Source organism: Urocampus carinirostris, chromosome 17 (assembly GCF_059441175.1).
Source record: "Urocampus carinirostris isolate Australia breed hairy pipefish chromosome 17, RoL_Ucar_1.0, whole genome shotgun sequence".
In the NCBI taxonomy this organism is placed as follows: Eukaryota; Metazoa; Chordata; class Actinopteri; order Syngnathiformes; family Syngnathidae; genus Urocampus; species Urocampus carinirostris.
Window position 1 is genome coordinate 13,952,982 of NC_142365.1, and position 14,486 is coordinate 13,967,467.

The following is a 14,486-nucleotide window of genomic DNA, read 5'->3' on the forward strand; positions in this document are numbered from 1 at the left end:
GCAGTAGGGATTCAGTGTCTTGCCCAAGGACACTTCGACATTTAACACGGAGGAGCCGGGAATCGAACCTACGACCTCTTGATCCCAAGACGAGCGCTCTACCTCCTGAGCTAAATATATAGTTAATATATAAACTGAATAGCATTGGACCCAGGACAGAGCCCTGTGGTACTCCACAACAGATGTCCAAGTATCCAGATTCATCCCAGTCAAATAACTTTGAATCCATCCCAAAGCCATTCCCCTGATGTCATATCGTTCCATTTTTTTTAAAACGTTTATCATGATCAATGGAATATATATTTTATTTTAAGTCAATAAATATCCCAGCTGCATATCTTTTCTTTTTTATGCTATTGGTATTATTTCTATCAATAACAGCCATTGTTGTTGAGCTGTTTGTCCAAAAACCAAATTGACTTTAGTTAATTAATGTCTATAAATATCTATATCTATAAATGTGTGTAGTCTATTATTATAAAGAGAACTGAGGAAGTAGAGATACCGGTCAGTAGTTTGTGAAGATATGTTTTTTACCATTTTGGATAATAATATAACTTTGCTATTTTATTTAATTTTGACATTTCCCTGTTGTAAATGATAGATTACATATGTAGGTTAATGGTTTCACAATGCTATGCAAAATCTGCTTCCCTAATAATATATCTTTATCAAAACAATCAGGAGACATTTTATTTTTACAATTGTTTACAACGACGATTATCTTGATTCCGTTACTCCAAACAGAAACAAGGTATTTGAGTTTATTTTTATCAGTTACTCCAACTTTTTATTACTGCACGCAGGGATATGCCATTATCACATCAAACTTGGTCGTTTGTCAAGAATGCAATTATAAAGTCATTAAATTGCCCCTGTTTATTATTTAAAACACACATTTTATCTAAAATAGGGAAGGAAAAAAATTGTTTTTGTCCATTGTTTCCCGAGGACCCGGATGAATGCCCTACTAACATAGTTCTCTATCGCTATGACGTCACGCGCGGAGGCGGGGCTTGGTGTTCAAAACAGATGCTGCTCTCAATCTGCAAGATTTTTTGGCCTTGCTTTTTCGTGCTTGTTTTTTTTATGCATATTATCCCTTCAGTTAACAATCAACCTGATTTTAAAGCGAAGAATGCGCCAGCACCCCGCCAATGAGCCGCGTTTTTTGTTTCCAAGCAGCGGTTTGTTTTTTGCTGCAGCGTCCCCTTCGTTCTCCTGCTCATTTCCTGGCGATGGATTAATTTGAGAAAAGGAGCATAAATGCAACCGCCATCGAGGGGATTTCGTGCATTTCGACTCAAAAAGGTAAAATAGTTGCATGGTGCTAAAAAAAACACGCCTGTGTTTGTTTTTAGTATTTATTATTTGGGTTTTTTTCTTCCGTTGCGTACGTGCCAATGCACAACAGCTGCAGCTCGTCGATGTCCCGCCTAGATTCTTTTCAGTTTTTTTGTATTTTTACGACGGATAAAAGACTTGTTTTGCACGTTTCGCGATTTTCATTCTCTCAATGTTTTTTTTCCTTTGTCGTCTGCTAGCAAAAACCTCGTAAGCAAAATGTATCCCCCTGTCGTTGTGACTTCCTTAAAGCCTTTTCATGCATTCGCCATTTCCTTTTTTCAAATATAGAAATAATATAATTCACAATTAAATCGGTGTTTTTCTAAAGGGTATATTCTTTATTCTCATTTTTTTCAAACTTATTTCAGTTGAGTGTGTGGGATTTTCACTAGTCAACGATGTCAATATGAACTTGATACATTTCTTACATCATAGTAAATAATGCAATAATTAGGAGTATTAATTTAAGAATAAACAGCTTTTAAAGACTTTAACGATAAACGTTACCAGCCTCTTCTCCAATATATTTGATTTGGTTCGAAATCATTTTAGTTTACGAGATTTTCAATAGTTGACAATTTCGATATGAACTTTTTGATACAACAGTTCACAATTTAATGAATATATACCGAGTATTACTATTTAAAAACAAAAAGACAATTTTACGATGAACATTACCGACCTCTATTTAATATTCATGAGGCGAACTTTCGCTTGTGTTCCGGTGCTAGGCTAAGCTAACATTAGCAGCTCAACAATAACCTCCAAGTTCACAAAATGCGGCAATCGTAAGATAAATATTATAAAATTGGAAACAAACTGTTATATTCGATCAAGACTTGCCCACTTCACTCCTTTCTCTACAGTTGAGTCCGAAATACAATGCTGAGGATGATGTCTTAAACGCTATGCTTGTTGCAAATTTTTCAAGAAGACATTTTGAAAGTTGTTTCTTTAACAATTTCTGATTCAAAAAAGTTGAATTTTAATGTAAGAAAAAAAATCTCATTGAGTTCCAAAAACTTCTTAAATTACATTTTTGTTATACGTCCAAATGCCAAGTTTCGGGCCAAAACCCAGCTAATGCAAAAGTATCATTTAGTTGAGGAAAGATACCAATTTAACTTCTGATACTTTCAAAGTGTAAATTAAAGTAGACTCCTGGGATAAAATGTGAATCGTTTTTGGGTATTGTAAGGGGAAATTGTCATACAATTAGGGAATTAAAAACCCATGCTAATTAGCTAATGTGTTCCAAACTCCTGGTACCTCAAATTAAAACAGTACATTTATAAAATAGTATACTAATTACTGCCTATGTGTACTATGCGTGCATATGATAAATTAACATGTAAAGGAAAAGTGAAATTCTATTTACCTTTCGTGTGACATGACTTGAGCTGGTAGAGTAGGGTTGAAGGGTGGATGCGGAAAAGGGGAGGGGATGGTGGACTTTTACATGCAAGGATTGTTATGCTCTTAGATGATTTTCTTGCTTTAATCCCATTATTTTGCACGATAGTCCCAATTGTTAATTGGGTACCGCCATATTCCTTAGCGTTGTTAGAGATCTGTGGGCTGTCTTCAGATTTTTTCATTGTGGCGTGGTTTGTTTCCACGGTTATCGGGTTTTTGCTTCTTGATTTAGCCTCACTGTAAGTCTTGGGACAAACAGCTAATAAACACAGTACAAAAATATTGCATTGTATGACGCTTACATTTTTGCTTCTTTCTTTAGCATTACTGCAAGTCTTTCGACCTATAGCTTACTATCTATCTACCTTGGTCATATTCCTTGAGAGGGGTGACCGACAGCAAGACACATTCTAAAACAAAGAAAATAAAAAAGGGAAAAAGTAGCGAAAAACACACTCAAAGATTTTTGGACCGTGGCCAACCCAAATGCCCAAATACCCAAAAAAGTTAAGCACCTCGGCACCCAAGTTGGTCATGCTTTCGTCCCTCCAGATGAAATGGGACACAAGAAAGCCGCCATGTCACTCGGTTCAGGGTGACACAACACTCTTTTGTTCAACAGCAGGGCCTGACAGCTTTCACTGGTTTACCCCTGCCGCATCATACTGGTGCCCTGCCCATCCCTTATAACCTGTCTAAACACCTCTACTCCCAAAGAGACAGCAAGGCAAAGAAAGGGGGGCGGAAGACCGAAAGGTCTCGCAAACCCTAGTTATAGGGTCACTAAATGTGAGAGGATGTGGAAGTTAAGCGACTGAGTGGAAGAAAGATGAGATTGAAAGAATGATGACTAAAAGGAAGGTTGATGTGTTAGACCTAAAGCTAATAAATACAATACACAATTGAAGACGCAATTTTTTTCAGTGAATATCCCACTGAGTGGTATTTGGTCGTTTTTCATTTTATTATAAGTGTTATTATTTATTTTCTGACTTGTTCTGTAAAGAATCCAACAGGGTTGTTCGTGATTTTTTGGAAAACACATTTTTACATTTGGACACCACTGCAATCGTCACATTTTTCCTGCCACTTATCAGAGAAAGGGAGAAGTAATGTGGCCCCCAAAGGAAACATTTGGGAAGCCCTGTCATAAAGTGTGGAAAATTCAAAATAAAACATGGTAACCTGGGTCCCTGCCGTATGTTTTGCCTGGCAGGTGCGTGGAGCAGGTCCCCATGAAGGGTCCCGGCGTGGCGGAGAACCAGCGCCTCCTTGGCCTTCTGGAGGCGGCTCTGGTGAGGGAGAACCGCCTCTGGAGGGCCCTGGTCTTCAAGGACGGCCGAGACCAGGTGCGTTAGCAGTTTTGGGACTTGATCCGTGACCAGGACCAACTCTTGGGTTTCTGTTCCTGCAGGGCGCTGACATCTCATGGTGTCAACACCAGGAGATGATAGCGTGGCTGGGCAACCTGAACCGATGCTTCCATTTCTGCCCCGAGACTTTTGCCTTGGGGGTGTGCATCCTTAATAGGATGATTTCCACTGTTAAGGTATGGGATTGATATATATGAATATACACATAAATAATAAACCATTTATTCTTCAATATCTTTGTTTTATCCTTATATATTTTTTGATTCATTTCAAAATACTTATATTTATTTTTTTGTCAATAATTAAATTAGATATTTTTTTAATATATCTATTTTCTTTGGTTTTCTATACTTCAATATTTTTAATATTTTAATTTGCTTTTTTTTAAGATTTATATTTGTATTATTTTGCAAAAAAATAAAAATGTATTATTTTTTCCAAATAATAAGATATTGATTTATCTTGATATGGTTTATATTACTGTCCTTTTTTCTACACATTTTTCCTTTTATATTGATTTCCAATATATATATATATATATATATATATATATATATATTGGGCGGTTAATTGAATATTATTTTTTAAAATTAAATATTTACTCTTTGTTATATTTATTTTCAGTAACTTAAATTTCATATTGATTTCCAAATAACTTTTTGGGTGGTGGGGTGTATTTATTCATCCAATTTTATTATTTTTTTGAAAAAATAAAATGTTCTCAGATATTTATATTTCCCTAACAATATTTAATTTAATATTGGTTTCCAAATAATGTTTTTTTTTTGTCAATTAATGAAATTGTATTTTTTTTTTAATAATAAAATATGCATTCTTTGTTTCTATTTTAAGACATTAATTTAATATTTATTTCCAATTTTTTAGAATGTTATTTTTTGTCAATTAATCACCATTTTTATATATAAATGATAAAATATTTAATGTTGTTCCTTACGTTATCATTTAATATTAATTTCAAAATGTTTATATTGTTTTATTGTTCAATTATCAAATGTTATTCTAAAAAATCTGCAAATGAAATGAAACGATTCACAATAAATATAAATGTTTTGTGGGCAGCACAGAGGTAAAGTGGTTAGCGCGTGTGCGGCACAGTTCTGAGGTCATGAGATCGAACCTTTCTGTGTGGAATTTGCATGTTCTCCCCAAGCTTGAGTGGGTTTCCTCCGGGCACTCCCACATTCCAAAAACATGCATGTCAGGTTAAATGTCTGTCTGTGTGCCCTGCAACTGGCTGGCAACCGGTTCAGGGTGTCCCCTGCCGACTGCCTGAAGATATCTGCGTTGGGCTCCATTACCCCCGCGACCCTACTGAGGATAAGTGGTGCAGATAATGGATGGATGGATGGATGGATAAAACTTTTGTTTGTTGTATGTTCCAAAAAAAAAATAAAACGGCACAAATATAAAGAAGTTAACTTATTTTTTTTAAATATATAGATCTCATTTAAGAGTCACCTGTCCATCTTATGTGCCAGAAAATAGGTGAAAAATAATGATGATTAATCAATAAAATTAGATTATTAAATGTATGATAAATAATTTTTTTCAATATATTTTTTCTGTTTTTCTATTTTTCTCTGTGTTTTTATTTAACAATAAAAAAAAATTTACCTGAAAAATGAAATGTTGGGAAAAAACAGCAATTTTTTTTATTTGAAAAAAGTTCCGAAATTGCCCAGCCAAAAAAGCCGAGGAATTTGATGATCAAGTGTCAGTAAAACGATGAATTAAGCACCGATAAATCTTTCTTTTCCTTTAGGCGCAGCCAAAGTATCTAAAATGTATCGCCTTTACCTCGCTGGTCCTGGCTGCCAAAATCAACGAGGAAGACGAGGTGAAAAAAAAACCCCCGACACAATCTCCCACAACTTGGCACACTTTAATCGTTTTTGGAATCGTTTTTTTTTTTTGCGATCGTTTTCTGCAGGCGGTGAATTCGGTGAGCGACTTGGTGGCCCGGAGCGGATGCCCTTTTTCCGCGGCCGAGATCGTCCGCATGGAGCGCCTCATCCTGGACAAGCTGCACTGGGACTTGTACACGGCCACGCCCGTCGATTTCATTCACATTGTAAGAACCGAGAACAATTTACCCCGATTTTGTCCCATTTTCCCGCATCCATATTTTTCCCAGCGTGCACCTGGCAATCGCGGACGGCAATCTTTTCAACAGATTTCGCCGATTTGTTTAATCTCGCCAGATGCATGATGGGGAAAATCTGAGATAAGAAAAAAAAGCACAGAAGACTACGGCAGCCAAAAAGTGCCAAAATTAAAAAAAATACACAAAAATAATTTTTCAAAAACGCAGGCAGAATGGCTACTCATTTTAAAAATTATTATGAGATACGCACGAAATATTTAATCAACCCGCTATACAATAAAACATTTCAAAAAAAATTATTTCAGGGAAGTGTTCTTTGGGAATTTATTTTGGCACTCTCGGGGCATCCATACTTTTCTCGCTGTTCTTGTTGCATCTAGTTACGGAAGGGCCAAAATAGATTAAATAAAAAATAAAGATACTTTTGATAAATAACAGGCAACATGGCTACTCATTTGTTACATTGATACAAGATATGTATTTAAAAACTATAAGAAATTATTTTCATTGTAAAACGTTTTCATGGAATTAAATTTGTCCATCTTGGGCTTCCATACTTTCTCTGTGCACATCTGGCTATGGAGTCCCACATTTAAAAAAATAAAATAGTTTGACAAAATAACGAGCAAAATAGCAATTTGTTCTTCTAATTATTATGAGATATATATTTAATAAGTGTTTAAAAAAATATTTAAATTAATTTTCTAATGTAATCAAATATTTCATAATGAGTTTATTTTTTAATGTATTTTTTTTCTTCATAATTTATTGAAATCCAATTAAAAAACACTTTTTGAACCTGCAAAAATATCATAATGGATTTTATTTTAAAGGTGTTTTTATCTCATTCATTTTATTTTATTTATTTTTATTAATTCTTTCAGAAATTTGTTTTGGCACTTTTGGTCTTGCCACGTGAGCCCAAGAATGCCAAAATCAATTCGATAAAACCACCTTTGGAAATAAGAATCCTAGTTATGATAAGATATGTACTGGCATTTTTTTTAACAAAATGAAATGAGTCATAAATTCTATACTTTGCAGTTTGGCACCTTCAGGCTTCCATAGAAGATCTTATTGGAAGTATAATACAGCAATTCCTCTTTTTCCATTCAACACAGTTCAACAGTTTAAAAAAATAATAGTAAAAAATAATGACACATCTTTTTTACATTTACTATTCAAATAAATATTCTTAATAAATAATTTTTCCTTCAGGGGTCACCAACATGGTGCATGCGAGCTCCTTAAGAACCCTCAAGTAGCTTGCCGACCGGTTCTAAAAACAGCTCACCGTGGCATTGTGATTTTCTCTAAAGATGTGATTTCTAAATGGCAGGAATTGAGATGTTCAGTGTCTTTAAAGAAACAGTGTGTATAATTTCACCGCTGGATGCCGCTGTATTCTTTTGTGCAATGAATGCTAAAAATATTTCAAACTACGGTGACTCAGCGACCAAATTGCAAGTTTTCCATTTTTTGTTTGATGAGCCTTTTGTTTTTTCAAGTACCCGTTAAAGCAAGATGGCCGACATTTATGTCAGCTGGTGTTATGTCAAATAAATGCAAATTTATCCATCTATGAGTACAGACTCTTCCCTACTTACGAACGAGATAGGTTCCGGACGATCACTCGTGAGTTGAATTTGTTCGGAAGCTGCTTCAGTGCTATGTTTTGTATGTTTAAGGTTTACACGAGTATGTTTAAGGCTTTGTATAAGTAACTTATATTGTATAGTACTAAAAAAATAAACATTTCATAAAATAAAATGCTCTTTAAGGATAAATAAAGTTGAGTTTAACTTACTTTTGAAAAATGTGCTTCAAGAGGTCCTCCTCTGTGGTAAAACGTGGATGAAAAAAAGCGCTCCGACCATTTTCTCAACCGCATCAAGCTTTCTTATTCCACTTTCATTTCAAAAGAAACGGCTCGCCTCTTTTTTACACTTTGCACCAACCATATTGAATGGATACACGAGATACTAAACAATAAAAATGTCAAAGTTCTTAGCACGCTGGAGATACAATATAGAATGTTTACACACGAACTAGCAAGAGGAAGCAGATTTCTTCTTTGGGGTAGATGCTGGGTGACCTTTCACAGTGCCACACGCCGGTAGCGGCGTAGAGAAGCACTAGGTGCAAACAATACAAAATCGAACTTACAGCTTCAGGCTTCCATAGAAGATGAAATCCCCAAAAAAACGATCCTATCTACTGTTTTTCGTAAGTCGAATGGTCCTAAGTAGGGGAGCGTCTGTATTCAAACACTCCTCACGGATAGAAGTCGACGATTATCTGGTGGGTCGATTATCGGCATTAATATTTAGTATTTTGACGGATCGCCATTATTATTTATTTGAAGGGCAGGTTATTTAGGCTCAGATACAGCCAAGCCTTTCTCTCCTGCTTACTGTCTCGCACGCTTCGCACCCTGTGCCTTCTGATTCGAGAAGCTTCCAATGGCAGAGCTACTGAAGCAGGAAGAATAACGTTAGAACGACAAAAATAAAAGTGTCTCTCGGCTTTAAAGAGGTTGGTGACCCCTGAAATAATACCAGTACCTTTCATGGTTGCTAACATTTAGCGATAATTAGCATTTATAATGCAAACATGGCTTACTATACCGTTGTCCAACTTGGAGCCCGGTAAACATCCGTGACGGGGAATGGATTCCCGGGTCTGGGAGAACGGGTTTTCCGGGTCTCGGGTGGGAGCACAGAACGAGACGACACGGACGACGAACGAGACGAACGACATCATGCTCTTTCTTCTTCCGTTTTCAGTTCCACGCCCTGCTGGCGGCGCGTCAGAAGAGTCCTCCCGGCTTCCAGGTGGCGTTGTGGACCAGGCAGGTGCAGCACTGTATGGCCTGCCACCAGCTTTGGCAGTTCAAAGGTTCCACGTTGGCTTTGGCCATCATCACTTTGGAGCTGGAGGCGCTCACTCCTGATTGGTTCTCCGTCTTGACCGAACTGCTAAAGAAAGCCAGGGTAAGAAAAGGAGGGGGGGGAAAAAGCGCCCAAAACTGTTCTGTTTGGATCTCAATTCTGCAAAGGTAACAATTTGGCGAAGGTAGCTAGTCCCGGGTGTTGCTTTTAGCAGTTAACAGTCACTTACCGTACACAGATGAGCCCCACATGCGAGATGGTTGCCGAGTCCCGTCCCGATTAAGGCACCTTTGTCCTTTTTTCACCGTTTCCTTCTCTAGGCACGATTGTAAGCATTTAGCTGCAGGCTATAACTCGCTACTAGTGCAACCTGCTTCGCCCTCAAATATCATTCTGCAAAAGCCGAGTCCTACATTCGATAGTCTTGTTAGTCAGGAATTTAACTTTTTCTAGTTTGCTTCTCAAACCACTCGTTAGTCACCTGGCTGCCGGCTTTGGCTCGTCGTTATAGTTTGTCCTCTTCTCTGTAAATTAAGCTTGCTTCGTCCTTGAATTTCTCTCTCGCTTTCCACAGCTTTTTTTCACCGTTTCCTTCTCCAGCCACTCAAATTAGACGTTTGGCTGCTCTTGCTTCTTCTTTGGTGTCACTCCCCTTCCACAGCTGAGCTCTGATGGTCCCCAAATCCCATGATTCTGCAATCTTTCTTGTTTCCTTCTCGAGCCACCTTTGTTTGCCACTTGGCTATTAATAAATCTTCCTTTGTTCCTTTACAGCTGGTCATGCAAGCAAACATTGCTTTGTTTCGTGATTCAGCCATCTGGCACTTTTCCCATTGTTTCCTTCATGAACTACTCATGTTAGTTGCTCCTGCTTGGTCGTTCCTTGTCACTCACCTTCCGCAGATGCTCATGCAAGGTAACGTTGCCGAGTCCCATGACTCTCATTTTGGACCCTTTTCCCACTGTTTCCTTCTCTAGCCACTTGTCTCAGGCTGTGGCTCGTCGCAAGCTGCTACCGTTTACCGCTCCTGCTCTGGCCTTCAGTGTCATTTGTCTTCCATAGCTGGTAATGCAAGTAAAACAATGCTGAGTTCCCCTATCAAGCATCCAGCAACTGTCATCTTTGACTTTTTCTCTGTTTCCTTCTTGAGCCACTAATGTTAGACACTTAGCAGCAGGCTATACTTACCACTAGTTATTCTTATCTGTTTGTAATTGGTCCTTCAGCGTCACTTTCCTTCTACAGCTTAGCCCTGCATGTTATGGTCAAGGGGTCCCGGTACTGATATTTTCAACGGATATTTTCAACTTTTTTGGCCAGTGTGTCCTTTTCTAGCCATTTGGCTAAGGCTATGGCTCATTGCTGCTCCTGCTTTTTCCTTCAGTGTCACTCGCTCAATACAGCTGGTCATCCAGGCGAACATCGCCGAGTAACCTGATTCAGGAAAAGAGCACTTGTCATGTTTTCACAGTTTTCCTCTCTAGCCTTTCATGACGCCGAGTAATTCGCTTTTTTGTCCCCTCAAGGTGGACAGCGTGGAGTTCATCCACTGCAAGGAAGCAGCCGACGAACATCTCCGCAGTCTGGAGTTCTCCTTGCCAGCAAATGCGGTCTACATCTTAGACAGCACGCACATCCGCCAGCAGGGGGCAACAAGAGCTTGGCCCTACTCGCGCCGTCTCCAACGCAAAACCGGGAAAGGAAAACCCAAAGACCCGGACGAGTTCTACGACGGTTTGGGGCGTTTGTATGGCGAGGAGGGCGAAAGTGGGGGCACCTCGCCCTGTCCCCCGCTGCATCCCCCCAATTAGTTTATTTTTGGGACCGCTTTGAGTTACTGATTTAGCGCAATAAGTTAAGAGCGGTCCATTCTCTTTTGCCATTTTGTACCGTAATTTCCGCACTATAAGACAAACCAGATTGAATGGTGCACCGAGCCCTGTCTCCCGCTGCATCCCCCAGTTAGTTTATTTTTGGGACCACTTTGAGTTACTGATTTAGCGCAATAAGTTAAGAGCGGTCCATTCTCTTTTGCCATTTTGTACCGTAATTTCCGCACTATAAGACAAACCAGATGGAATGGTGCACCTCGCCCTGCATCCCCCCAGTTAGTTTATTTTTGGGACCACTTTGAGATACTGATTTAGCCCAATAAGTAAAGAGCGGTCCGTTCTCATCTGCCATTTTGTACCGTAATTTCCACAGTGTTAGACAAACCAGATTAAATGGTGCACCCCCACAACCACCCCCACAAAATAGTCTTTTGACATGTATTTTTCATACATGAGGCGCATAAAATTGATACTACAGTAAGAGCTAACATGTTTATTCATGTTGATGGGTGTCACAAAACGTGCTCAGTGACTGGAATCGAACCTCGATCGCGGCAGTGAGGGCGCCGACACTTTACCATCTAGGTACAGATGACTTAAGAAATGGCATTAAAGCTTCTCAAGATCTCGCAATTTTTTTACTAATTTGCATAATGCATTCCAACAGGTTAAGAAGTCTCCATTTCTTCACCTGTGCATTAATAGCCTCTCAGTTCCATGTGTATAGGTACGAAAAAGAGCTTGTATAGTATTTTGTTCAATTACTTTGATTTCTAAGTCGTTGGTAAAGAAGTGGAGAGTGTTTAACCTATTAGAATGTACTATGCAAATCGGTGTTTCTGGCACCGTGAGTAAAATAGTGTGATGGCTGCATCACCTCTTATGCCAGTATACCACACCACTTGTGGTCCATTAATAAATCGGCAGTGTGAGCACCACTACTACTCGGGTTTGATTCCCATTATATACAATGATTTGCAGTTTAGATCACCGATGTTCATCATTTGGACCAATATTCCTCAATTACGGTAATAGCGTATAACAGTGTATGGTAAGGCGTATGCATTTTCAATTTTATCCATGACATTCTGTCGTATTTAAGAGACACCTGCAAATTTCTGGCCCAATTGGGGTTTTTAGGTGCACCTACTGGTCCAGAAAATACGGTATTTGTAATTTTTAGCTAACATTTGTCATTGTGCGCCGCCAAAATATTTGCCATTTTGTATTTTTTTTTGTCAATAATATTTTCTTTTGCGCAGTTTGAGGTCAAACATTTTTTATACTTTGACAGTAAATCCTGATTGTTCATGAAGCTTCTCTGGCATGTCCTCGCACAGAAACTCAGTAGCACTTTTCCGAATTTTTTTTCTTAATTTAATCAAGTTTTTTCAACTAATAACAGAGAAAAAAGCTTTTATTTACTACTTGTGTTGAGACTGATTTTAATTGTTCACAGTGTTATTTTATTTTTGTCTTTACTTCCACAGTTGTTAACGCTTCAATTGGGTTCTATGTCATTTCAATTTTTCTTTTAACAGCTACTGATAGTCGTTTTTTGAATGTAATCGCGGTTACTGTACTCACAGTGAAGCCAACAAGGCAGCTCTAATCTTTGTTTCGTCCGTGCACACCAATAAAGCTCTGACCTTGAGAGGAAAATGTGTTTTTTGTGTTTATAGTCCTTGAGCAAAGTGCATGAAGAGACCATGTGATCCAAATGAAACTTATGCATGGGAGCATAATGAATGAGTTAAGACAACAATTTACATTGAGTCCAAAAAGAGAGCAAACTGAAAAACGCATGCATAAAGAAAAAAATAAAAGGTTTTCTCTTTAATAGTTCCATGTGATCTCTATTTACAAGAGCAAATATTAAACAATCCTGATAACATATGTCACCCTATTTTTTATACCAATTTTAGCTAATTTCTCTACGTTTTTTTCCTAATTACACTTGAAATCAGCTAAATTATTTATTGTAAAATCAGCGGAATTATCCGTAGTTATTATATTGCCTTATTTTCATATTTTCTACAATTTCCACTTATTTTTTTAATATAACTTGCTTGTTTATGTTTTTCATTTAACTATTTTACAGTGGATAAGTTAAGAATGATTTTATATTTTGTTCCCCTTTTTTCCCTTATTTCTCTAAAATATCACTTAGCATTTTTATAGTTTAACTTTTCTTATTTTACCTCATACAGTTAATGATTTCGCCGATTTTAAGCATTCTCCTATTTAATATTGTTTTCATATTTTTCTAATTTTACCCCAAAGTTATTGAAAGTAGTCAATTTATCTGTGGTGTCATTGCCTTATTTTCCTATATTTTTCTACTTGTGTTTTGGATTATTTTTCTTGATTTTCATGTTTACAGTAAATAATAATAATAATAATAATAATTTCCTTGTATTGTCATTCTGTGTAACAATGTACACAGAACGAAATGTCGATTGCACCTGAATCAGTTGTTTTAGAGTATTTTACTAAGTTATGTTTTATTTTATCTACTATTTTTCCCATTTTAACCCAACATTGTACAAATTAGCAAAATATAATAGTGAGAATAAGCTGCGCACAAAATGGGAGGATATTTTATACATTTATCTATTTATATTTTTATCAATTTCTGCAGTGTTTATTTCAAATTAATGAAAAGTATTTCTAGCATGATAAAAGATACCAATGTTTCTCCTCCCCCCAATTTGTACTGTACTGAATCACGCAACAATATAAGACGGCCACGTGAGGGCGGACGGGCAGTTTCATGTTTGCGTTTATTTGCAACGACAGTAAACACAGCTGCTCTCGTCCTCAAAGTCTTATTCTATATTTTTGGTTACAACACAATCCACATTTTTGCATAGTAGGTGGAATAAGCTCCAACAATATTCACACACAAATTACTAATGTGAAAAAAAAACATAATAAGCACACCCCTAGATTGTTACTCTGCAGTACCAAACAGCCTCAAGCTGTTCACGGATGGGTTGTATCTCATGTGGGGGGAGGGGATTATAAGATTTAAAAAAATAATACACAAAATAGTATAGAAAGTGTCCAAAATAATAACAACAACAAAGTGGGAGGAAATCCCAAATAAGTCATGCCATGGTCGCTGTCATCATCGTCATTGGTCCACAATGTCAAGATGGAATGTCAAAAAGAAAAAACGGGGTCGTTGTTGCTGTGATGGAGGACAAATCCGTGGTGGTATGTGGAGGGGGGAACGGCGGCCATAAATTAACTGGAAAATAAAAAAATAAACATGGAAAATTATGAACGTGATAAAAATATATTTTAAAAATGAATATGAAGGATTAGAGGTTCACTTAGGGGCTAGAGTGCAAGGGGTTCAGTTAGAGGGTTAGGGTTAAGTGTTGGGAGCTAGGGTTAGGGGGTTGGGTAGAAAATAACAGTTAGGGTTATGGGTTAGAGGAATAGAGTTCAAGTTAGAGGGAAAGGTTACAGGGTTAGGGCGGGGGTCCACAACAA

At 37.5% G+C, this 14,486-nt stretch overlaps 2 protein-coding genes across 4 annotated transcripts in view; one reads left to right on the forward strand and one right to left on the reverse strand.

Moving 5' to 3' along the window:
• Positions 1 to 1,007: 1,007 nt before the first annotated feature.
• Positions 1,008 to 7,845, forward strand: ccni2 (cyclin I family, member 2). The gene is made up of 5 exons (XM_088321663.1): positions 1,008 to 1,311; positions 3,980 to 4,112; positions 4,178 to 4,312; positions 5,920 to 5,994; positions 6,088 to 7,845. Exons 2-5 carry the CDS (start codon positions 3,999 to 4,001, stop codon positions 6,364 to 6,366), a joined length of 603 nt encoding a protein of 200 aa, XP_088177789.1. The 5' UTR covers positions 1,008 to 1,311; positions 3,980 to 3,998; the 3' UTR covers positions 6,367 to 7,845.
• Positions 6,051 to 14,486, reverse strand: part of septin8a (septin 8a) — a 45,206-nt gene continuing 36,770 nt past the window's right edge. Inside the window, exon 10 of one of the 3 annotated variants that reach the window (XM_088321662.1) lies at positions 6,051 to 9,239. In XM_088321662.1, the coding sequence (XP_088177788.1) occupies positions 9,071 to 9,239 (169 nt within the window). In that variant the 3' untranslated portion in view covers positions 6,051 to 9,070. Of the gene's footprint in view, positions 9,240 to 13,749; positions 14,239 to 14,486 lie in introns of those variants that run through there. The other 2 variants (XM_088321660.1, XM_088321661.1) reach the window with 2 other exon arrangements.